The sequence below is a fragment of the Mobula hypostoma genome, chromosome 7 (assembly GCF_963921235.1).
Source record: "Mobula hypostoma chromosome 7, sMobHyp1.1, whole genome shotgun sequence".
Taxonomy (NCBI): Eukaryota; Metazoa; Chordata; class Chondrichthyes; order Myliobatiformes; family Myliobatidae; genus Mobula; species Mobula hypostoma.
The window spans coordinates 40435594-40459643 of NC_086103.1; the positions used below are offsets into that span (position 1 = coordinate 40435594).

General features: G+C 40.0%; 1 protein-coding gene across 3 annotated transcripts in view; it reads right to left on the reverse strand.

Annotated features, from left to right (window-relative positions):
• Positions 1-17639: 17639 nt before the first annotated feature.
• Positions 17640-24050, reverse strand: part of LOC134349261 (core histone macro-H2A.1) — a 44589-nt gene continuing 38178 nt past the window's right edge. For 2 of the 3 annotated variants that reach the window (XM_063053310.1, XM_063053308.1), the window contains exons 8-10: positions 22401-22490; positions 19048-19222; positions 17641-18320 (exon numbers count right to left, since the gene is read on the reverse strand). In XM_063053310.1, the coding sequence (XP_062909380.1) occupies positions 18155-18320; positions 19048-19222; positions 22401-22490 (431 nt within the window). In that variant the 3' untranslated portion in view covers positions 17641-18154. Of the gene's footprint in view, positions 18321-19047; positions 19223-22400; positions 22491-24050 lie in introns of all 3 variants that reach the window. The other variant, XM_063053309.1, reaches the window with a different exon arrangement.

A 24050-nucleotide genomic window follows, 5' to 3' on the forward strand; every position in this document is an offset into this window, starting at 1 on the left:
CAAACTATTAATCGTTGGGAGTACTACAGCTGTGACATTTAATACATGCTGAGTGCCAGCAATTACCATTGTTGCAAACCAAATGAGATGCAGGTTCTATTTTTCAGGTGTCCAATACAATCCTATGACACCAAAGTCCTTATATATTTAACTGAACTCATCTTAATTTTTATACTTTAATAAGTAGTTGTGAATATTCTGATACATAAATATCAATGTTAATTACAGCTCAAAAGCCAAAACAGTTGTTTCCCACGGTATGATTTCTTCCGGACAACAAAGTAGACTTCAACGTAGGTGGGCAGATTTGAGTGCGGGAACAAGCTTTGTCTGTGTGTGAAAAATTTTTTTCTTAAGTTCAAAAAGTTAATCTGACGTTTGTTAAAGTGAATCCAAATTTGCTAACTTATTTCTCAATGTAGAATTGTTGCTCACTAACGAACTTGCGCCAAACTTCAACATTGCTTCAGTCGGTACTATGAGGAATATATTATAATTAATGGCATAAATAATCAGTTGTGCTTGATGTCAAAATAGCTTCAAATTATAATTATTGTAATTAGAGACATACTACAAAAGAAAATGATTACATATTTAACTGGTTACATATCTGATATAAAGTTTCATGCTTATATCTCGACTGGCTCTTAGCACTGAATTACAGAAATACTCAACTCAGTGAAGGATCTTGTGACCCATTGACTCCATACAGTATAGTAAACAACATACTGATTTACAAAGGAACCAGGGTATAAGATAAATTCAGGACTGGGCTGTGAATAATGGTCTTGTAATTTTGAGGAAACACTTTGAGGGTTTGTTCCAACTGGCACAAAAGCCGACATGAAATGTTTAAGAACATGGGGGATCCCCCAACTCTGGCCATGTGCACTATTTTATGTGGAGCTTGGAGTTTATTTCACTAATATGAAAATAATAACCAACTCCAAGCCAATTCGGGGAATCAACCATAGTACTGTGTCTAGAGGAGAAGAGATGAGCAGATTATGACTGCTGAGAGGAACCATTCGAAGAGACGGACAGCAGGTTTGTTAAGTACAAATCTACTGGCCTTTTCCAGGATAACAGTATTATTGGTCCCACCACTATCATTCCAGCTGTGTTCTCAATATTGCCGCTCAGCTGGTTGCACACACCATTGTTTCTCACTGTGAAATGGTGCCGTCCACATCTTGGCTCTGAGGTACTCACTGGTACTCTTCACAGCCATCTGCAAACTCCCCTGTTGCCAGGAGGAAGGCTTGTATTGCCATGGCTACTGCCATTGGGAGCACATTGGGTAGAAGATTCAGGACAGGAAAAAGGAACTAGAAGGCAGACAGGAATGAAAAACACAAGATTAAATATTCCTTAGCTATTCCAGAATACGTTTTTTTTTCCAATGATGCTGATATCATTGCAAGGCTGGCATTTAAATTAGGGAAATTATTGGAGAATATCCTTCAGGACTAGGATTTACTTGCATTTGGGAAAGTGTGGACTCAATAAGGATGGTCAGCATGACTTCTGTGGCTGTGTCTCAAATTTCTGTTAAGTTTTTGACAAAGTTGTAAAAATAATTGATGAGGGTTGGGCAGAGGCTGTAGAGTACATGAAATCTAGTAAACATTTGACAAGATCCCTCATAGTTGGCTAGTCCAGAAGATTAAAGGACATAGTACATAATGAGTTAGTGAATCGGATCCAAAACTGGTTTGGTCACATAGGACAGAAGGAAGTTGTCGAAGGCGGTTTCTTTGACTGTAGATGTGTGACTAGCAGTGCTGTGCAAGGCTTGGGCTCTTTTGTTTTTAATATATTTAATGATTTGAATGAAAATGTAGGTGGTGTCATTATCAAGTTTGTGGATGACACTAATATTGATAGAGTTGTGGATTGTAAGGAATGATGTCAAAGGCCAGATGGAAATTTGGGTGGAGAAATAGCAGACGGAATTTAATCTGGACAAATTAAGTTAAATTTGTCCAGATGAGGCAGAAAGTTGAACGGAGATTTGTGAAGGTTTTTTTATATACAAAATGTGGTAGGTCCCTGGCATACACTGTGGTGGTGGTAAAAACAAATACAATTTCAAGGCAATTAGACATATGAACAGGCAAGGAATAGAGGAATTTGTAACATGTGCAGACAGACGTGATTAGTTTAGATTGGCATTATGGTTGGCACTGACATGATGTGCGGAAGAGTCTGTTCTATGTCTTATGTCCTTAATGACCTGAATTAATATGGAAGTTAAAGTCTAGTACATTGCTGGGTCTGATCCACATATAAACTACACTCAGCAAAGATCACAGATTTCCTTTCCTAAAACACATTAGTGAACCCAGTGGGTTTTCACAGAAGTCCACTGGTTTTATTACTGAATTCATTTTATACTGTTTCAGATCAGATTAACAAAATTTAAGTTTCCCAGCAGCCATAATGGGATTTGAATTCATTTCACTGGATCAATGGCCCAGAACTCCAACAACAGATCCTGATTCCTTGTTCTCCAGCCGCTTACCTTTCCCACCCACCTGACTTTACGTGTCAACTTCCAGCCTCCTTCCCCTCCTCCACTTACCTGTTCTGGCATCTTCCACCTTCCTTCTTCATCCTGAAGAAAGGTCTTGCCTGGAAACTTTGCCTGTTTATTCATTTCCATAGATGCTGCTTGACCTGCTGCGTTCCTTCGGCATTTTGTGGGCATTGCTTTGGATTTCCAGCATCTGCAGAATTCTCTTATTTATGACACCACAACGCCCCAGGCTGTTCTTGTTCAGATGTATAGGAATACTTGGTATTCAGTTTGCTCAATTCAATCTTCAAACTGTCTCCAGAATGATCAGTCCAGTGAAATGATGAGATTAGAACAGTGCAGAGTTTTGAGTTTCTCTTTCTATATTGTCACCTATGTTGTTTTGATCATTACTGCGATGTCAGCATTTGTCACTCACCCCAAATGGCTTTTGTAGGGTGTGAGGAGCTGATTTCCTGACTTACAGAAACACGGGTAGCATGGATTTCTGATACTAGATTATGAGGTGAACTTGTAGGTACAGATAAGGATGGAAATGTAAATCCTAAAGAAAATGCTGGATGACACAAGGTGTTCCAGGCAACTATTCAAGAAATAACTGCGCATTTTTTTCCTGGCTGTATGGGTAAGCAGATGGTTTAAGATCAGAGCTGCAACAATTTATAATTTCAGGCAAAAAGTACAAAGGGATGCGTAGAAAGATTTTACTCAGAGAATGGAAATTGCTCCCTATAAAAGGTGAGGAAGGCATATAAACAATCAGTTAGGGTCTTCTAAAGGAAATTGTACAAACACTTGAGTGTCATTAATTCTTATAGCTATGGACCAAAGCAGGAGAACAATCCTAATTACTGTATATTACTCTATAGGGAGCTAGAATGGACTTAATGGGCCAAAATGACTTCTTTCCACACTCTAACAGTTCTTTGGGTTGGTTTCTCCTCAAGATACATTCAGTGGCCACTTTCTTAGCTACCGCCTGTACAAATATGCCTAATAAAGTGGCCATTGGGTATATATGGGAAGCTTTCATGGATGGCTGTTCTCTACATGGAACATAGTGCCCTCTGCTGGCATTGCATCAAAAGTGAATGCACAGCAAGCTGATAGTGCTTAAGAGAGAGATTTTTGATGAATTAACTAGAGCTTAACTGTTTTAATATTCATGAGGCATTCTCTAATGTTCTTGTGAATCAGATAACTTCTATAGTAGCCAAGATTTGCAATTTTTCAACAGTAGAATAAGTGAATCTCTCATTGCAGCAAAGTTCAAAGTTCAAAGTAAATTTATTATCAAAGTACATATAAGTCACTATATACAACCCTGAGATTCATTTTCTTGTGTGCATTCACAGTAAGTACAAGAAACACAATAGAATCAATGACAACAAACGACAAACTTTGCAAATACAAAAAATTACTAATAATAATGATGACAATAATAAAAGAAGCAATAAACATTGGGAACATGAGAAGAAGAGTCCTTGAAAGTGAGTCCATAGGTTGTGGGAACAGTTCAGCAATAGGGCGAGTGAAAGTTGAGTGAAATTATTGTTTCTAGTTCAAGAGCCTGATGGTTGAGAGGTAATAAATGTTCCTGAACCTGATGGTGTGGGTCCTTAGATTCCTGTACATTCTTCATGGTGGCAGCAGTGAGAAGAGAGCCTGGTCTGGATGGTGGTGGTCCTTGATGATGGATGCTGATTTCCTGTGACAGCACTCCGTGTAGATGTGATCAATACTGGGGAGGGCTTTACCTGTGATGGGCTGGTCTGTATCCACTACTTTTGCAGGTTTTTTTCCATTCAAGGGCATTAGAATTTCCATACCAGGTCATGATGCAACCAGTCAATATACTCTCCACTACACATCTATAGAAATATGTCAAAGTTTTAGATACCATGCCAAATCTTCACAAACTTCTAAGAAAGTAGATAGATTGCCATGTTTTCTTCATAATGGCACTAATGTGCTGGACCCAAGACAGATCCTCTGAAATTATAACACCAGGAATTTAAGGTTCTGTCCCTCTTCACCTCTGATCTTCTGATGAGGACTGGCTCATAGACCTCTGGTTTCCTTGTCCTGAAGTCAATAGTCAGCTCTTTGGTCTTGCTGATATCGAGTGAGAGATTGTTGTTAAGGCACCACTCAGAAAGATTTTCAATCTCCCTCCTATATGCTGATTCATTACCACCTTTGATTCAGCCAGTGACAGTGTATCATCAGCAACAAACTTAAAGTAAGACGTTGGAGTTGTGCGCTTAGCCTCAAAGTCAGCAGGTAGGGCATTGGGCCAAGTGCATCTGTGCTGCTGGAGATTGTGGAGGAGATGTTGCCAGTCCAAACTGACTGAGCTCTGCAAGTGAGGAAATTGGGGATGCAGTTGCACAAAGAGGTATTGAGGCCAAGGTCTTGGAGCTTATTGATTAATTTTGAGGGAATGATATTATTGAACGCTGAGCCGTAGTCAATGAAGAGCATCCTGATGTATGCATTTTCAATTTGCAGATGTTCCAGGGTTGAGTGAAGAATCAATGAAATGGCGTCTCCTGCTGACTTGTTGTGATGGTAGGCAAATTGGAGCAGATCCAAGTCACTTCTCAGAGAGGTGTTGATACATTTCATCACCAACCTCTCAAAGCACTTCACCACTTTGGATGTAAGTGCTACTGGATGATAGTCTTTGAGGCAGATTGCCGGGTTCTTCTTAGACACTAAAATATTTGAAGCCTGCTTGAAGCAGATAGGTGCCTCAGACTGCTGAAGCAATAGGTTAAAGATATCGATGAACATGCCAGCATCCAAACATTGCCTTTGAAGCCATAGTAATTAATGTATGGTTTTATCTCCTTTTTAAACTATGATGGCAATACTAAGTAAGATTCTGTTAGGGTGATAGGCGTTATTAATATTAAGGGGAATTGATAAGACTCCCATTTGAAATGGTTCTTGCTCTTCCCAAATCTTACACATCATCCAACACTACATTCAGTCACCTATACCATTTTCAGCATGACACAATTTAATTTAAAATTCTGCATTCTCATTGTGATAAGGTCTCGCCAAATTTGACACCTACTACCTCTCAGCTTTATGTGTGATCATGTGTGGTTTGGACTTCAAGTGAATTTGGAGCATGTTATAAGAATGGACTCTCTTAGCTTAACTGAAGGTAAATTGCAAGACATCTGACCACAAGATCTTACAAAGAATTGTGAGGACTGCTGAGAGGATCATCAAGGTCTCTCTTCCACCTGTCTGAGATACCTACCAGCAGGGACCCTTAGCCTTGTCAATAATCTCTCCCATCTGTCCAACAGTCCCTTTGACACCCCCCCCCCCCACACAAACAGGCAGGAGGTACTGTAGCATTAGGACAAGGACTGTAAGGATGGGAGAAAGATTCCTCCCCCATTTACTAACCCTTCCATCTACATTTTCACCAGGTAATTTATATACCTGGCAAACAGCAGAAGTCCCAGTACAAATCCCTGCAGAACACCACTGATCACAGATTGAATAAGTCCCTTCGACAGCTACCCTCTGCCATCTATGGGCAAGCCAGTTCTGAATCGAAAAGGCCAATTCGCCATGGATCCCATGCTTCTTAATCTTCTGGGTGGGCCTCCCATAAGGGTCCTTAGTAAAATCCATGTAGACATTGATGTCATCTCTACAGGCAGAGCAGTCGAGGCTTCAGTTAATGAAGAAGGTGACAAACCTCTGCATCATTGACCTAAAAATCCATACTTCCTGAAGGTTTGCTCTTTGGATAGTTGTACTTTGTAGGAGTATGATTCTCAAAATAGTACTGACAGAAGATCATTGCCCCAAAATATTAGTTCTATTCCACCATACCCCCCGACAGCACCCCCCTCTCTCTCTTCGAGCAGTTCCCTAACCTATTGAGTATTTCCAAGGTTCTCTGGTTTTCAGATTTCAAGCTTTTGGAGCAAAGTGGGGGCGGGGGTTGTGAATTGAAGTGGCAAGTTTTCACTATATCTTTTTCAAGCCACAGCATTAAATAAGATGTTATTGTGTCAGAACTAAGCAGACCATTTTATCCAGTTTTTTTTAAATTTTAACTTTGCACCCTCGAAATTGTTTGGTTTTGCAATGTAATTTCTTTCAATAAGAACTAATTGATCAGCACCTTACTTGTCACTTATTCTAACTGCTACCAGCTGCCTTGATCAGTCCTACATTTCTTGTATAATTCTCTGCTACTGCGATTCAGATTTACCTTTTGTCATTACTCCACCTCAACCTTTATACATATTTGGCATCCTCTGTGTACGTCTCTTGAACATGTTTCTTCACTTCTACACATCTCACTCCAGCTTGACATGTTGGCTAAAATGGACTAAAGTCTCAGTGAGGGGAATCTTTTTGGATGAGAGATGTAGAGCTACCACGGCAGCAAAATACACCATGAAGGTGAATTTCCTTAAGGATTCCTCAGTCACTTGCAGCTGCTTTACCAGAGAAGCTGCAGAAACTCCCAAATAAAGGTGTTTAATTGGAATCTCCACACTTACCACCTCATTTAGAGGGCTCCACTTGATAATTCACCCTGGCTGATTTTTATTTTAATATATAATTAAGTTGTTTCACATTCTTATGTAATTAGCCCTGCTGGTCATAGGATTAGAAAAATCATTCAATTTTCCAAACTCAGAGTTGTAACAGCATAGAGCTGGAGTACTACTTTCATTTTTATTTAATCTTGCATTTCTGAATTATCGTGTTGTTCGTTTTGTAAAATCAACAAAAGGTAAATTATTCTGATGATTCCTTATCAAGTTGTCATTACTAAACTATAACACACTCTCCTCACTCATTGCTCATACAACTAGTCAGCTTTTCCTACTATCCTACTACGTTGTGATGTTTAATGATGAGAGATTTTTGTCACTGGTGATTATTTAGGAATTTTTGTGTTAGCTTCGGAGTGTTCTCCTGACAGATGGAAATTTACTGCCACCTGGTGTAAGGCTGGTGTAAAACAAGACAAGGAAACTGGATGATAACAATGAGGATGTGAATTGCCAGCAGCAAGAAGGATCTGTTTTTGGAAGGAGGTTTTTAAAAGAGAGCATGTTGTCTTTAGGAAATAACACCTTTAAACCAGAGACCAGGTTCCTGGCACTGAGCATAGGTCTGTGGTGCAGAAAGGAAAGAGGGAGAAGAGGGGAAAGGTATCGATAAGGGACTCAGTAGTCAGAGGAACAGACAGGGGATTCTGTGGACTTGAACGGGACACCCAGGTGGTATGTTGCCTCCCAGGTACCAGGGTCAGGGCCATCTTGGACTGCGTCCAGAGCATTTTGGAGAGGGAGGGAGAGCAGCCAGATGTATTGGTACATATTGGTACCAATGATATTGGAAGGAAAAGCAATGAGGCCTGGAGAGAGAATTTAGAGAGCTAGATAGAAAGCTGAGAAGCAGGACCTCCAGGATAGTCATTTCTGGATTGCTACCTGTGCCACACATTGTGAGGATAGAAACAGGACGATTTGGCAGATAAATGCATGGCTTGAGAAGATGGTGCAGGGGACAGGGCTTGAGGTTCTTGGATCATTGGGATTTCTTCTGGGAGAGATATGACCTGTACAAAAGGGATGGGTTGCACCTGAACCCAAGGGGGGACCAATATTTTCGCGGGCAGGTTTATTAGAGCTTTTGGGCAGGATTTATACTAACTTGGGAGGAGGGTGGGAACTGAAATGAAGGGACTCAGGATAGGACGGATGATAAAAATCAAAGATAGCATGCAGTCAGACTATCAAGAAGGGCAGGCAGATGAAAGGACAAAATTGCAGCCAGCGGGGTGAGTATCAGAGCATAAGGAATGCAAAATCAAAAAGGGTAGCAAGTACAGCACTCAAAGTGTTATCTTTCAATCCACAGAGTATAAGAAATATGTGGATGGTCTTGGTACACTATTACAGATTGTCAGGTATGATGCTGTGGCCATCACTGAATCGTGGCTGAAGGATGGTTGTAGTTGGGAGCTGAATGTCCAACGTTACACATTGTATTGGAGGGATAGGAAGGCAGGTAGATGGGATGGTGTGGCTCTGCTGTTAAAGAATGGCATCAAATCAGTAGACGGATGTGACATAGGATTGGAAGATGTTGAATCCTTGTGGGTTGAGTTAAGAAACTGCAAGGGTAAAGGGACCCTGATGGCAGTTATACAGTCAGGCCTATTAACCGTAGCTGGGATGGGGACCACAGATTACAACATGAAATAGAAAAGATATGTCAAAAGGGCAATGTTATGATAGTCATGGGAGATTTTAACTTGCAGGTCAATTGGGAAAATCAAGCTGGTAATGGATCTCAAGAGAGTGAGTTTGTAGAATGCCTATGAGATGGCTTTTTAGAGTAGTTTGTCATTGAGCCTACTAGGGGATCAGCTATACTGGATTGGGTGTTACGTAATGAACTGGAGGCGATTATGGAACTTAAGGTAAAAGAGCTTTTAGGAGCCAGAGATCACAACATGAAATTTGACAGGAGGAAAAAAATAAAGTCTGATGTAGCAGTATTTCAGTGGAGTAAGGGAAATTACAGTGGTATGAGAGAGAAGTTGGCCAAAGTAAATTGGAAGGAGCTGCTGGTAGGGATGACAGCAGAGCAGCAATGGTAAGGGTTTCTGGGAAAAATGGGGAAGGTGCAGAACAGATGTGTTCTAAAAACAAAGAAATACCCAAGTGGTAAAATAGTACAACCGTGGCTAACAAGGGAAGTCAAAGCTAATGTAAAAGCAAAAGAGAGGGTGTACAACATAGCAAAAATTAGTGGGAAGACAAAGAATTGGGAATCTTTTAAAAACTTACAGAGAGCAACTAAAAGAATCAATAGAAGGGAAAAGATGAAATATGAAAGTAAGCTAGAAAATAATTATCAAAGTGGATAGTAAAAGCTTTTTCAAGTATGCAACAAATAAAAGAGAGAAGAGAGTGGATATAGGACCACTAGAAAATGAGGCTGGAAAAATAATAACAGGGGACAAGGAGATGGCAGATGAACAAATACTTTGCATCAGTCTTCACTGTGGAAGACACTAGTAGTGTACCAGATGTTGTCGTGTGTGAAGGAAAAAAAGTGAGTGCGGTTACTTTTACAAGGAAGAAGGTGCTCAAGAAGCTGAAAGAATAAGTCACCTGGACCAGATGAACTGCACCTGAGGGTTCTGAACGAGGTAGCGCTAGAGATTGTGGAGGCATCTGGAATGATCTTTCAAAAATCATAGGACTCTGGCATGGTGCCAGATGACTAGAAAATTGCAAATGTCACTCCATCCTTTCAGAAAGGAGGAAGGCAGCAGAAAGGAAATTATAGACCAGTTTGCCTGACCTCAGTGGTTGGGAAGATGTTAGAGTCAATTGTTAAGGTTGAGATTATGGAGTACATGGCGACACAGGACAAGATAGTACAAAGTCAGCATGGTTTTCCTTCAGGGAAAATCCTGCCTGATGAACCTGTTGGAACTCTTTGAGGAGATTGCAAGCAGGATAGATAAAGGGGATGCAGTGGATGTTGTATATTTGGACTTTCAGTAAGCCTTTGACAAGGTGTCACACATGAGGCTGCTTACCAAGTTAAGAGCCCATGGTACTACAGGAAAGTTACTGACATGGTTAGAGCATCAGCTGATTGGTAGGAGACAGTGAGTGGGAATAAAAGGATCCTTTACTGGTTGGCTGCCAGTGGTTTTCCACAGGGGTCGGTGTTGGGACCACTTATTTTTATGTTATATATTAATGATTTAGATGATGGAATATTTGGCTTTGTTGCCAAGTTTGCAAATGATACGAAGATTGGTGGTGGTGGTGGTAGTGATAAGGAAACAGGTAGGATGCAGAAGGACTTAGACAGATTAGGAGAATGGGCAAGAAAGTGGCAAATGAAATACAATGTTGGAAAATGCATGGTCATGCACTTTGGTAGTAGAAATAAATGTGCAGACTATTTTCTAAATGGAGAGAAAATTTAAAAATCTGAGATGCAAAGATACTTGGGAGTCCTTGTGCAGAACATTCTAAAGGTTAACTTGCAGGTTGAGTCCATGGTGAGGAATGCAAATACAATGTTAGCAAGAGGTCTTGAATACAAGAGTGGGGATATGATGCTGAGGCTTAATAAGGCACTGGTGAGGCCGCATTGTGGGTATTGTGAGCAGTTTTCAGAATCAGAATCAGAATGTATTCCAAATGTTAAACGGGCATGCCCTGGGTGCTGGAGATCCTTAATAATGGACGCTGCCTTTCTGAGACACCACTCCCTGAAGATGTCCTGGGTAATTTGTAGGCTAGTACCCAAGATGGAGCTGACTAGATTTACAACCTTCTGCAGCTTCTTTCAGTCCTGTGCAGTAACTCCTCCATACCAGACAGTGATGCAGCCTGTCAGAATGCTCTCCATGGTACAATGATAGAAGTTTTTAAGTGTATTTGTTGACATGCCAAATCTCTTCAAGCTCCTAATAAAGTATAGCTGCTGTCTTGCCTTCTTTATAACTGCATTGAAATGTTGGAACCAGGTTAGATCCTCAGAGATCTTGACACCCAGGAACTTGAAACTGCTCACTCTCTCCACTTCTGATCCCTCTATGAGGATCAGTATGTGTTCATTCATCTTGCCCTTCCTGAAGTCCACAATCAGCTCTTTCATCTTACTGATGTTAAGTGCCGGGTTGTTGCTGCGGCACCACTCCACTAGTTGGCGTATCTCGCTCCTGTACGCCCTCTCGTCACCACCTGAGATTCTACCCACAATGGTTGTATCGCCAGCAAATTTATAGATGGTATTTGAGCTATGCCTAACCACACAGTCATGTGCATATAGACAGTACAGCAGTGGGCTAAACACACACCCCTGAGGGCTCCTAATCTAAGAAAAGATGTGCTGGCATTGGAGAGAGTCCAGAGACAGTTCATAAGGATGGTTCTGGGAATGAAAGGGTTATTATATGAGGACTGTTTGATGGCTCTGGGTCTGTACTTGCTGGAATTTAGAAAGATGAGGGGAGATCTCAGTGAAACCTTTTGAACATTGAAAGTCCTAGACAGAGTAGATATGGAAAGGACGTTTCTCATGGTGGGGGAGTCTAGGACAAGAGGACACTGTCTCAGGATAGAGCGGTGTCTATTAAAACAGAGATGCAGGGAAATTTCTTTAGCCATAGTGTGGTGAATTTGTGGAATTTGTTACCACAGGCAACTGTGGAAGCCAGGTCATTGGGTGTACTTAAGGCAGAGATTGATATGGTCTTGATTGGACATGGCATCAAAAGTTACGGGGAGAAGTCTGGGGAATGGGATTGAGGAGGATGAAGAAAGGATAAGCCATGATTGAATGGTGGAACAGAATCGATTGGCCAAATGGCTTAATTCTGCTTCTATGTCTTATGGTCTAAAATGCACTTAAAAATACATCTTGTTCAGAAGATTTGCCTGAAGGATATTTATGTACTTATTGTGTGAGTTGGGGACTCACTTTGGTATCATAAGTGCGATCTAATTGTAGATATTTATGATCAGCCATTCAGTTAATTCAAAACAAACACCAGCATATATTTGCTATCTTGATTTTAGACATTCATGGAATATGTCAAGTAGCATGGGAATGGAGATTTGATTTTTCTTAGGTAGCATATTCATTAGCATAACCAAACTAATAATATTGTACTATGTATTTTTCTGACAATTTAAGTCCTGTGGCGATGATGATAATTCACACAATTTCATCGTTTGAGTTTGAACAACATGACAACAGATCCATCTCATGGAACTTGGAAATGCTGCACTGCACGCTGGGCAGGACTGCCTGTGGGTTTGTTGGTAACTCTGCATGTGAAACTGCAAGGTGTAAAAGTGTGCTGGCTCGTCATATTCCTTACTGATGGGCAACATTCTCTAATTTTTTACTGCTGTGTGAACCAACCATCGCTCTGACCAGGAAATTTTTACATGGTCTGAAAAATGGAGACAATTTAAAGGTTTTTTTTTTGTAATATGCACACTATGAATATTTAGAATTAAAATTGAAATATTACATAGTTTTGATTTTATTAATTGAAAGGTACAATGAAATACAGTACAACAAAGAAAATCTTTTGCGTTTCGCAATTTTTTCATTTATCTTTATTTCAAATCCATTGTCTATAAACACTGTCCAGTTTAATTTTTCAACCAGATCAAAGATGTCTTATTCCTCATTAGATCATCCAAATGCTCCACTTCTAGTCTGCTTCTGGAGTTACATTTGATTGAATTCGTAAGACTGAATCCACCTTCACAGTCAGCACCAGAAGCTTGGAAAGTTGCAAAAATATCAACAAGAATCGACAGTTCTTCAAATTGTTCATTTCTGAGCATATGGTTCAACATATCAGTGAACCATAACTAAACCAGTCTTAGCTTTCGCAGAAATGACAAATTTGAAATCACTGTATCGCTGTGATATTTCTGAGGCAACACTTTTGTTGTAGTTCATAATAGCAGCTGAGTATTTTCTTGTCGGCGTTTAGCAGGCTGGCTGTTTATTAACAATGAGCTACCAACTTCCAATTTGTGTTTATTGTTACAATTTGTAACAGTGTTGTAACTTGAAACACCGTCAATGTAAATACATCGAAGCTCTAAAATGTTTGTAAGTAAAGGTTGTGGTACTGTACATTCACTCTTCAGAAAATTTATGGTTTACAATTAATTGTAGGGTATTTCACAATTATATTAACATAGATTTCAAAATTATATTGACATTTCGTAAAAGAAATTGCCAGCTGCGGGACAACGAAGGCTATGTGTACAGGAGCATTTCAGTTACAGTACTGCGCACCTTCGCAACTTAAAGGGCGCAGTGCTGATGGGCGGCAAATGGTTGCAAACTATGTCAAAACTTTCTGCCTGTAAGTGGCAGCAGAATCGGACGCTAGAATGTGGACAGCAGCTCTCGGAGTCATGGGGAAAATAACCACACTGGATCAGGAAAGGAGCTCCGAGCACATGGCTCTTTACCTACATTGGCGGGGGAGCTGGTTGATGGAAAGGGAAGTAACAGGCATTGATGCTGAACGAAGGATCACCCACTTAAGACAAGGATGAGAATATATTTCTTCTCCAAGTGTTGAAAAGTTTTGCAGTTCTTTACCCGAGAAGTGAGTCATTCAATAATTTTAAGGCTGTGATGGAGCCTTGAAAGGATCTGAACTGAAACATTAACTTCCTCCTCATTCTACAGATGTTACCTATCCTGCTGAATACTTCCAGCATTTTATGTTTTTATTTCAGATTTTCAGAACCTGGGGCTTTTGTTTTTGATTTTCTTGAGCTATTTGTTCTCTAGGTAGCCTTTGTCCCCAAGCAGCCAACCTATATTCAGAGCAGCCAGAGTGTGTGGCGCCACCTGCCGGCTGTCCCCAGCACATTCTCGGGTGTGTAGGTTGATAAGACAAATGATGCATTTCAGTGCAAGCTTTTTCCGTGTTAGCTTAGCTCAAACCCATCACCCCTACTGCGTCACGGGCCACCGACAGCAGCTCGCCAGAGTCTTCTGTCCTGGGCCGGGGGTTGATCTGCCCTGTGGCTTCAGCTTTAACCACGTGGCTTCATGCGTCTTCCAGGCAAAGACCCTTTCTCTCCTAGGGATGAGGTCTTTGGAGCTTCCATAGAATCTGTAGCTCTGGGTGTTTACGAGTTAGGATTGCTAGCCTCATACCCAACCACCCTCCTTTCGCTGCCGGCCGTGGGACTGTCCAAGGCAAGGTTATGTTTCCATGTACGTGCATTAAGTGAATCTGAATATCAATCATAGATCAGTCAGGATGAAGAGCTACAGGATTGAGGGATCACTGTATCTTCCTGCGTAATGAACTGAAGAAAGATATTCACACGGCTGCAGTCCTTGAATACCATCAGTGCAATCTATCACCCATGCACCTATCCAAAAGTAACAGATCCTCTCATTCTGGCTGGCATGATGTGTGAGCAAGTTAACATACATGGTAAATCCCTATTACTCTCCTGACATACTAAAATCATGTCTCAGGCAGAACCCAACAGAGTGATTTGAAAGACTACAACTGAGAGCTCTTGACACTGTTACAAAAGCAGGCAGGGTATATCCTCTAGTTCAGTTAGTTAGATAATAAGACATAGGAGTAGAATTAGACTATTTGGCCCATCGAGTCTGCTACCCCATTCATTCATGACAAATATTTTACCCCTCTTAACCCCATTGCTCTGACTTCTCCTACAACCTTGGATGCCATTACTGAGAACGTATCAACCTCTGTTTTACACACCCAATGACTTGGGACTCCACGGCTGAGTGTGGTAACGAATTCCATATTCACCACCCTCTGGCTAAAGAGATTCCTTCCCATCTCTGTTCAAATGCGACTTCCACCCCCGCCCCCCCCACTACTGGAAACATCCTCTGCATGTCCACTCGATATACGACTTTCAATATTAGATAGGTTTCCACGAGGTTTCCCCCCCCCACCTCAAAACTCCAGCGAGTACAGGCTCAGAGTCATCAAATGCTCATCATATGTTCATACTTCTGTTCCTGGGATCATTCTCGTGAACCTCCTCTGGACCCTCTCCAATGCCAGCACATCCTTTCTCAGTTGTGGGGCCGAAACCTGCTCAGAATAACTCACTCGTCATGCTGGGGAAAGAAAGCTGCTCGCCTGCGGCTAACTGTCTGCTACAGAAACACCACAAGCTTCCTTTCACCTAAATGTGTTCTTGGATAATGCCAAAGGTTGAAGGGATTCTCATCACAGAGAAATATTTCTAACTTCCTTCTGCTTACTATGTGTCTAACAAATCGTGATCTTATTGCAAGCTAACCGGGATGGTGGCAGATAAGAACATAATCATATCAGCCCTTAAAGAAGTTCATCTTTGCAATTTACAAGACAGGTAACCAGAATCCCTCAGCCAAAAACTTTATTTAGGTTATCATACCTTCTACAAATACCATTGATGCTCTTGCCACCATTACAAATCACTATTCTGCTTTCAAACTATTTCAGTTACAAATCCCAAAAGCTGATAGCTGCTGTGTATAGATGTTCCTCAGATAAGCAATCTGAGCCAAGTGTTCTTGCTTGAGTTGGACTGACATGGTCCACTCCTGTTCCATTGTAGTTCTGATGATCATTGCCATGTCAGTGCACGACCAGTTCCAGAATGGCGGCTGATGCTTTGATCTCCACGGAGGCTTATTCCTGGCTGGACCATGCTTTTCTTGATGTTACTTTGGCACACCGACCTAAGCCGCTAGCTTCTGATATAAACAGGTTTACCTGACTGCCAAGGTTTATCAGTTTAACTGGTAACTTGTTAACCATCCTTTAGGCAGTTTCCAGTCTTTGTGAGCTAGCTGTTTCTTTTACTTCAATCGTTTATATTTTATTTCTGCTTAACCACTTGTTTTCAGGATAATTCCACAGGGCATAATGCAGCCGGCTTATAAAAAGAGTAGCACCGTCGTTTTGGAGTATGTATATTGCCACAAGAGGCTTGGAAAACTAATTTCCAAAGTACAAAGGCATGAAAGACAGCAATCTCCTATACATTCCTAACCTTGGTCACTGGCATTTCCAGTGTACGCTCTGCAAAGCCAGTACTGGGTTTGAGGGACTAACTGGCAGTGCTTATATCTGCTCTGTAAAGACAGTGCTGGGTTTGAGGGCATCACTGGTGTCTGCTCTGTAAAGCAGTGCTGGACATGGAGTCACTGGCAGTGCCAAACTGCTCAGTTGGGTCAGTGCTGGGTTTGAGGGAGTTACTTCTGTGCCAGTGTCATCTCTGTCGGAAAGATGCTGGACTTAGGGGAGTCATGGGAATGAATCCCAATGCCTGTTCCTGGTGCTGTAAATCAGAGTCAAGAAAGAGCTTGTGTATTAACACCTTATTGGGAGATCAGACCACAAAAGGATCAGTCCTAATGGCTGTGGCAGTCGGTGTGGGGAAGTCACGGGCAGTCATGTTGGAAACTGAAGGAAAGCATGAAGGGCTGAGGATGTGGGAGGGTTCATTTAGTGACAGCCTCAGAGTTTTTGCATTCAGGATAAAAGCTAACTCAGGAAACTAACCAACTCAGTTGGTTAGTGTATAGCTTATCTTTCCACCAAAATGTTGACTCACTCACAATGAATTCCCTGCTAATAAGTGGTTCTATCATTCCCTACTCCCAGTGGGGCAAGATAGTATGAGTGATTCACTGGCAGTGCTGGGTTTGAGCGAGTTACTGGCAATGTCTGGTCTGCCCTGTAAAGTCAGTAGTAGGTATGAGCTAATCACTGATAGTGCCAGTACTGCTCTGTAAGGTCAGCACTGGATCTGAGCGAGTTACTGGCAGTGTCAGGTCTGCTCTGTAAGGTCAGTGCTGGGTTTGAGCAAGTCACTACTCCTTGGTAAAGTCAGTGGTGGGTTTGAATAAGTCACTGGTAGTACCATTGTCTGCTCTCAGTGGGCAGGATAACTTGCAAGGATTCCTTGCTTGGTGAAAACTCACACAGGGATTTGATATTTATGCCTCAAGCCTGCATAACAGGATACAGTCCTTTTTTAAAATATATATCAGAGATGTTCACCTTGCTTTTTTTTTGTTTTTATTGTTTTTGTGTGACGATCAATGAAAACTGCTGATATCTACAAGTGCTTGATAGAGCCCAAATGGGCTGATGATGTGGAGCGATTACTTGGAATTTGTCATAGGTTGGAGATAATTTGGTGAAGAAAAGAAGGTGGGAGTTCACTGAATGTCAGTTAACTGACATACATACTATTGAAAAGGAAAAACTTATCCCTGGAAATTGCACATACATTCTTCTGTTGGTGACTAGTGTAAGTATCTGTCACAGGTATCAATTAACTGTTAACCACTATGTAATTGGCATCAAGAATTTTGTGCCCCCAATAGTTCCTAGTTAACAAGTCAAGAGGGAATACTTTCTAATAACATTTATAAAAGGTGTGTACATGGCTATTGACTGCTCCTGTTCCAAACCACAGTATTTCTTGTTTGCATAGTAACCCAAACTGATTTGAAACAGAATGAAAGAACACAACATTTATATAAAAGAAGGATGTGCCACCACAGTCCAACCATTTAATAAACAAATGACAAACTCCATTTTATCATAACTCTTGACAACCGTTTGTGGTGATTAGATGTAATGTAAACAAAATACAGTTTTATAGCACCATTATGATTTCAAAGAGTTATCTTGGTGCTCATCAATGTACCACAACAGAGTTACAAAATGTATCTCCCATCTCTCCCAGTAAAGAATTAAAAATATTCAGACTGGCAACATCAGACTACAAGCAATCCTTTCTTTTCCTTTTTTCTGATGCAAATTAAAAACTACAAAATATATACTAAATTACAATGAATTCTAGTGACTTTCTGACAGCAGTGCATATCCATTTTCAAGCCAAATGTCAGTGCCATTGTAAAATTAAGAACCAGATGCTAATTAAAGATTCCTTTGAATTGCCTGCCCTGTGTTGCTTTAGTAACTTACAAAAAAAAGTGTTCTGCGTCACAATGTTGACGGACCCTTTCGGTGAGTTTACATCTTTAATTAGCATCCAGTTTAGCCATTTCCTGGACGTATATCCCTATACTTTCACTATCAAAAAGAACGAAGTAGACCGTTTTGATTGAGGATGACATTGTAGATACGAAGTAGCTGGAAATGGCTTTCAGGATCAGCTGGGCAGCACTCTGCTTGGGAAACCCATTTCTGTTGAGGAATGAACAAGTAGTTAGCACTGCACAACTATGAACTGGTACGCAAGGAAACAGAAATAATGCTTTGTCGTTCAAACCACTGATAATTTGTCTGCTGATGGTCTCCACATAGGCTACAGGAGCAACCAGCATTCTGCTATCACGTTCATTCATTTGCTGGTAGTAGATATCATCAGCAAATCAGCCATTTGTCATTAACCTTACAGATGAATGATCCATAGGCTCAGCCACGTAAAAATGACTGACTCCCTTGTAGGACCTTAATGAACCAGATGGATTTTTATTTGTATTTTTTGGCAATTTGTACTTGTATTTTTTGAGAATTTTATGGCCACTACTATTCAATTTTTTTTTTACAAATTCCAGATTTATTGGTTGCTTAGTCCAGTAACTTAACCACACACTACCATACTCTTCTGAACAACATGCTGAAATTCAGTATATTAACTCAAGCTCCTGATTCAAAGCATCGAACTAACAAAATGTGTGTCCAGAAACACATGCATCTCTATATTTTGCACTGCTAGAATCAAATTTTCAAATCTGTCTCCCTGAATATTTACGACCTGGGCCTGTAACAATAATCATTATATTAAATGTACAGAAGTGGAGGATGCACAAATTGCAAGGATGAATAGAGATGCAGGAGGTCAAGGGAAGGTTAGTTTGTTTTAAAAGCAAGAAAATTTTGCATTCCATAGGATAAAGAATGTCCATACCTGCCACTGCCAATTGAAGGGAAGGCAATAGACTTCAGCTTCTTTTCATCTGCTAAAGCCAGACAGTTCTTCACTGTTTTCTCCAGGAGCTCCTCACATTTGTCTGATCCCCAGCCAGGACTATTGCAATGGATAACAAATTTGGCTGGCAGACCATGGCCTGAACTGAGCACAGCTAGCAAAAAGAAACACAATGCAGTTTTAATTCAGATCTTAATATTCTTTTTACTAGTCAGTAGAAATAAGATCAAGGTAACTTTCCCAGACCTAGCAAAATAAAATTTGCAGAGACCAACCGTGGCGATACAGGTGGCCGTCAAACAGTAGTAGGTCCTGACTTAACACTTAGTTTTTGAATTAACTATTTCTAGAAGGCAGCAGTGAAAGTGGTGCAAATGATGTTGTATTACAGAGGCAAGAGCAAAATATTACCAAGTTTAAAACTCCTGACTATGTGAGAAAGTATGGAGGATGAAAATAAAGGGGGAATTGAGACACTGAGTGATTTGTTATTTTGACCTGATGCCCATTTGTCAATTTTGCATTCTCAGAACTCAATAGGCAACAAAGCTCAAAGTGAAAATAATTACATAACATCAGTCCATTGACATGGATTTTCTGGTCGGGGCAAAGGGAATGATAGCCCTGAAATAATCTATCTACAAAGCACCACTGAGTTAGATTTCAACTTTTGCAAAGACAATTTCTTAGAAGCATTTTCTGCAGGTGATCCATGGTGTCTGAAAGTGACACTACCAAGAAGCCCAATTATCAAGTATTCTGAAAGACAGCAAACTAGGAAATAAACTCTTCTGGCTTTTATGCTATTTTAAGCATTTCAAAAAGAGCAAAATGAGAATTGGAACAAAAATGTGAGTTAATGATGAGCTTTTCACAGAAGCTGATGACTTTGTATACTGTTCCCGTCTCACATATACCTTTTTAAGCAAAGCATTGCATTTCCAATGGTTTTCTCAGTAAGAGTAATGCATAAAAATTTAAGTTTATCCTGATTCAACATAAAATGCTGGAGGAACTCAGCATGTTAGGGACTATGGAAATGAATAAAAAGTCGACGTTTTGGACCAAGACGCATCATCAGGACCTAGAAACTTGCATTTTAATCATCTGATATTGTAACATTTTGTTCAGTATTTTAACTCAGAAACCTGTTACAGATGAAAAGATTTACGTCTTAATCATACCAGATCGCAATGATGCAGCCTTTATATACAGTGTGTTACTACACAATATACATTTTACCTTTAATATATAAAATATTCTATTTCTTTGTGTCATTTGTACAGTTAGCATTATACAATCTGATGGACAATGACTCTTACTGGGGTCCTCTACACAGTTCTACAGACAGTGATTCACAGTGGTGAGTGGGTTCACAGGCACCAACTGTCACTCTCACTGAGGTCCATTTCCAAAGATGCAGGCTTCCACTTGGGTAAGAGACCTACATAATGTCACCACGAGGAAATGTCGTGAGGGTGCTGAGGGGTTCCAGCTAGAAGTAAACCAAATTATGAGGGGCAAAGAAAGCGGCAAAGGTTTATGTAAGGGGTTTAGAGGATATACGTACAGTACGTGGAAGAATCTATTCAGACACAGCAACAACGGAACCTGGGATGCATTTTAAGGAGCATCTACAATGTATTTGACAGCCTCAATTATTTTCACATTTTACTGTCTCATTTTCTAAATTTAAGATATATTGAAGTAGGATTTTTTGAGCTAATCTACAAAACATTGTGGATCATGTCATATTAAAAGAAGAGTTTACTAAAATTAGAAACCAAGACTGTGAGGCTGAATAAGTATTCACCCCCTTTGTAATTGCTATGCTAACTTTTCTCAGGCGTAATTACCTTACAAACTCACCCAATTTGTTGATGTAGTAAATTGGAGGATCACTTATTTTCTATGAATTCAAAGAATAAATACCCCCTCTCTCTGTAAGGTCCAACAGTATGGTAGAGTTTCCACAGACCAAACCAAAATGAAGACAAAAGAGCATTCAAGACAAGTCAGGGGAATGATAACACAGAAGCACAAATCTAGGTAAGGATACAATTCTCAAAGGCATTGGACATACCTAGGAGCTCAGTGCAGTCCATTGTGAAAAAGATATGAACCCACAGACATACTGCCTAGGTCATGCAACCCCACTAAGCTTAGTCACCAGAGTACAATGGCACTTGTAGCAGAGTCTACTGTGACGCCAACAGTCACTCTGAGTGAGCTGCAGAAGTCAGTGGTTGCAACTGGAGATGAAGTTCACGGCTCCACAATCTCTAAGGCCTTGTACAAAAAGGGTATTAATGGTAGAGTAGAAAGGAAGAAGCCCTGGCTAAATAAAAAGTATATTGTTGCCCATAAAGACTTTGCAAAGCATCTCTTACAAGATATGGAAGAAGGTCTTATGGTCGGATGAGACTAAAATGGAACTTCTTAGCCTTACACCAATAGGTACGTGTGGTGTAAATCTAATACTGTGAATCAGCCAAGTAACACCATCTCTACTGTAAAGTATGGAGGTAACCTCATGTTATGATGATTTTTTTTAGCAGCAGGGATAGGAAATATATCCAGGATTGATGGGAAGAGGAATGCTGCTAAATATAGAGAGATCCTGGATAAAAACCTGCTAGCCTCTGCCAGAAAGCTTAAACCAGGAAAAAGTTTGATGTTCAGCAGGACAACAACCCAAAACACACTGCCAGAGCAACCATGGAGTGGTTTCAAATGAAGAAAATTGATTACCCTTAGTGGCCCAGTCAGATTCCTGACCTTAACCTGATTGAACATCTCTGGCAAGACCGCAAGATTGCTGTCCACTGCTGCTCTCCAACTAACCTGGCACAGCTTAAGCAATTTTGCAAGGAAGAATGGGCAAATCTTGCTCCATCACATTGTGATCCACAAAGAATACTGGTTGTAATAGCCACGAGACATGATTCAACTAAGTCCTGATCAAAGGAGCATGGATACTTTTGAACTGTTGACATTGCAGTTTATGAACTTTTAGTTTTTCATGCTTTACAATTTTCCCTGCTTTTTGGGCTCTGAAAAAGGGAGCATGTGATTCACAAATGAAAGTTCTCATTTAAATTGATCAAAATCCCTGGTTGTTATACTCATTTTTGTGAACAAAAGGTTGGGGGCTGAATACTTTTACAAGGCCCTGTAGATCAGCACTTGAAAAATTGTGCAAGCCAATTATTACCAAAAGGGATTAGTATAGAAAGATGCTTCTTAGTCTAACATTTATAGGGTAAATCAAAGACCTTGTTTCTATTCTGCATGTCTTAGTGATTCTATAAAATGAAACAAGTGAAATGTACCTCCTGCTGTATCCAAGGGACCATTCTTCTTGCGCACCTCGTTAACAGCTTCTATAAATTCCTTGCCACCTTTCTTCTCCAAAGCGTTTCCTAAATATTGAAGTTAAAATTCAAAACAGTGGTAGTGGAGCAAAAAACAGCAGGTGATATATCATATTGCCTTACACTGTGAAGGTTATAATAATTTGAAAAGAAAAGCACTAAAATTTGTAAGTTTGTAAGACCCTTTGAGAAATCTGATGTGAATTTATCTGGCAGGGGGAGGAGATATTTTGTACAAATTAAACAGACACGAATATACTCTACCAGATGTCATGGTATTAAACACCATACACTGAAGAACTTGTGCAACATGTATAAAAAATTTTAGTATGTATTAGCATATTTTCTAAAGAGCTGTTTTCAGGTCAATTGAGATCCTTTAACTGCTCATCTGTAATTAAATGACAGCTCTGTATATCCTTTAAAAATATCAAACAAAAATTTGTTCTGAGTGACTGACTATTTCTTACAGTTGACATTCAATATTTAAGTAAAAATTGTACACAATAAAGTTCCTCAAGATCTATATTTTACAGATTAATATAATATAGATTTACTTTTCATATGAACTGATAGAATTGTATCCCTTTAATATTAATTCTAATTCCTATCAATTTATAATTCATAAGTCACCAAATTTATTTCTAGCCATTTCACCTTAGCTGAATTTGAATTGTTCTGAAAATAAGAACCTCTATAAAATAATCTATCATCCTCAAGGAAATATAGCAAAAGATAGATTTATTGCAAGCTGAAAATTCTGATCAAAGTTGTATGAGATGCCACTTCATACGGAAGACTGTTTCCATCAACATAATCTGCTGAAATTCTCATTTCGGGTGTTACTGATGTGTTGCACCTGCATAGGATCAACCTACAAAAATGCACAGTGGATTACAGTTAACGTAGCAGGCATTCAGGGCCTGCTATCCATTATAAGTGGATGATTTTCCTCTCCACTGAAAGGATAATCAGATGACTGGATGCTAGAAAAGGCATCCAATCAGCAGAGCCAGTTGTATGCTCTAATGAAAACTGAAATTTATCTAATATTCTTTCTTTTTTAAAAAAAGAATCACAAATCAACCTGACAGTTACTCACAAATAAGAAACAGCAATGAGGTACATCTATTCATTACATTTGTAATGCTGGTACCAAGTATTGCCAAACTGAGTACAGCATGGATTAGATATAAAGCTTCCTTTATGGTACCACAGTAATGTACCAGAATTTCAAATTCTGAAGGGCTGATTAGATGGATCATTCAGCACAAACTCAATTTATTTTAAGCAACTGCATGTCAATCAACTGCGCGATCCACAAGGACTGCAGGATAGATGCACTTAGTTAGCTTTATCTTTTTTTTTTAAAACCGTGTGCAACAACGTTAAATTCTTTGGAGATATCATTTCAGAGGACCTGTCCTGGGTCCAGCACGTAAGTGCCATTACAAAGGAAGCACGGCAGCACCTGCTTCCTTAGAAGGTTGCAAAGATTCGGCATGATGTCCAAAGCTCTGACAAACTTCTAAAGATTAGATTAGATTCAACTTTATTGTCATTGCGCCGAGTACAGATACAAAGCCAATGAAATGCAGTTAGCATCTA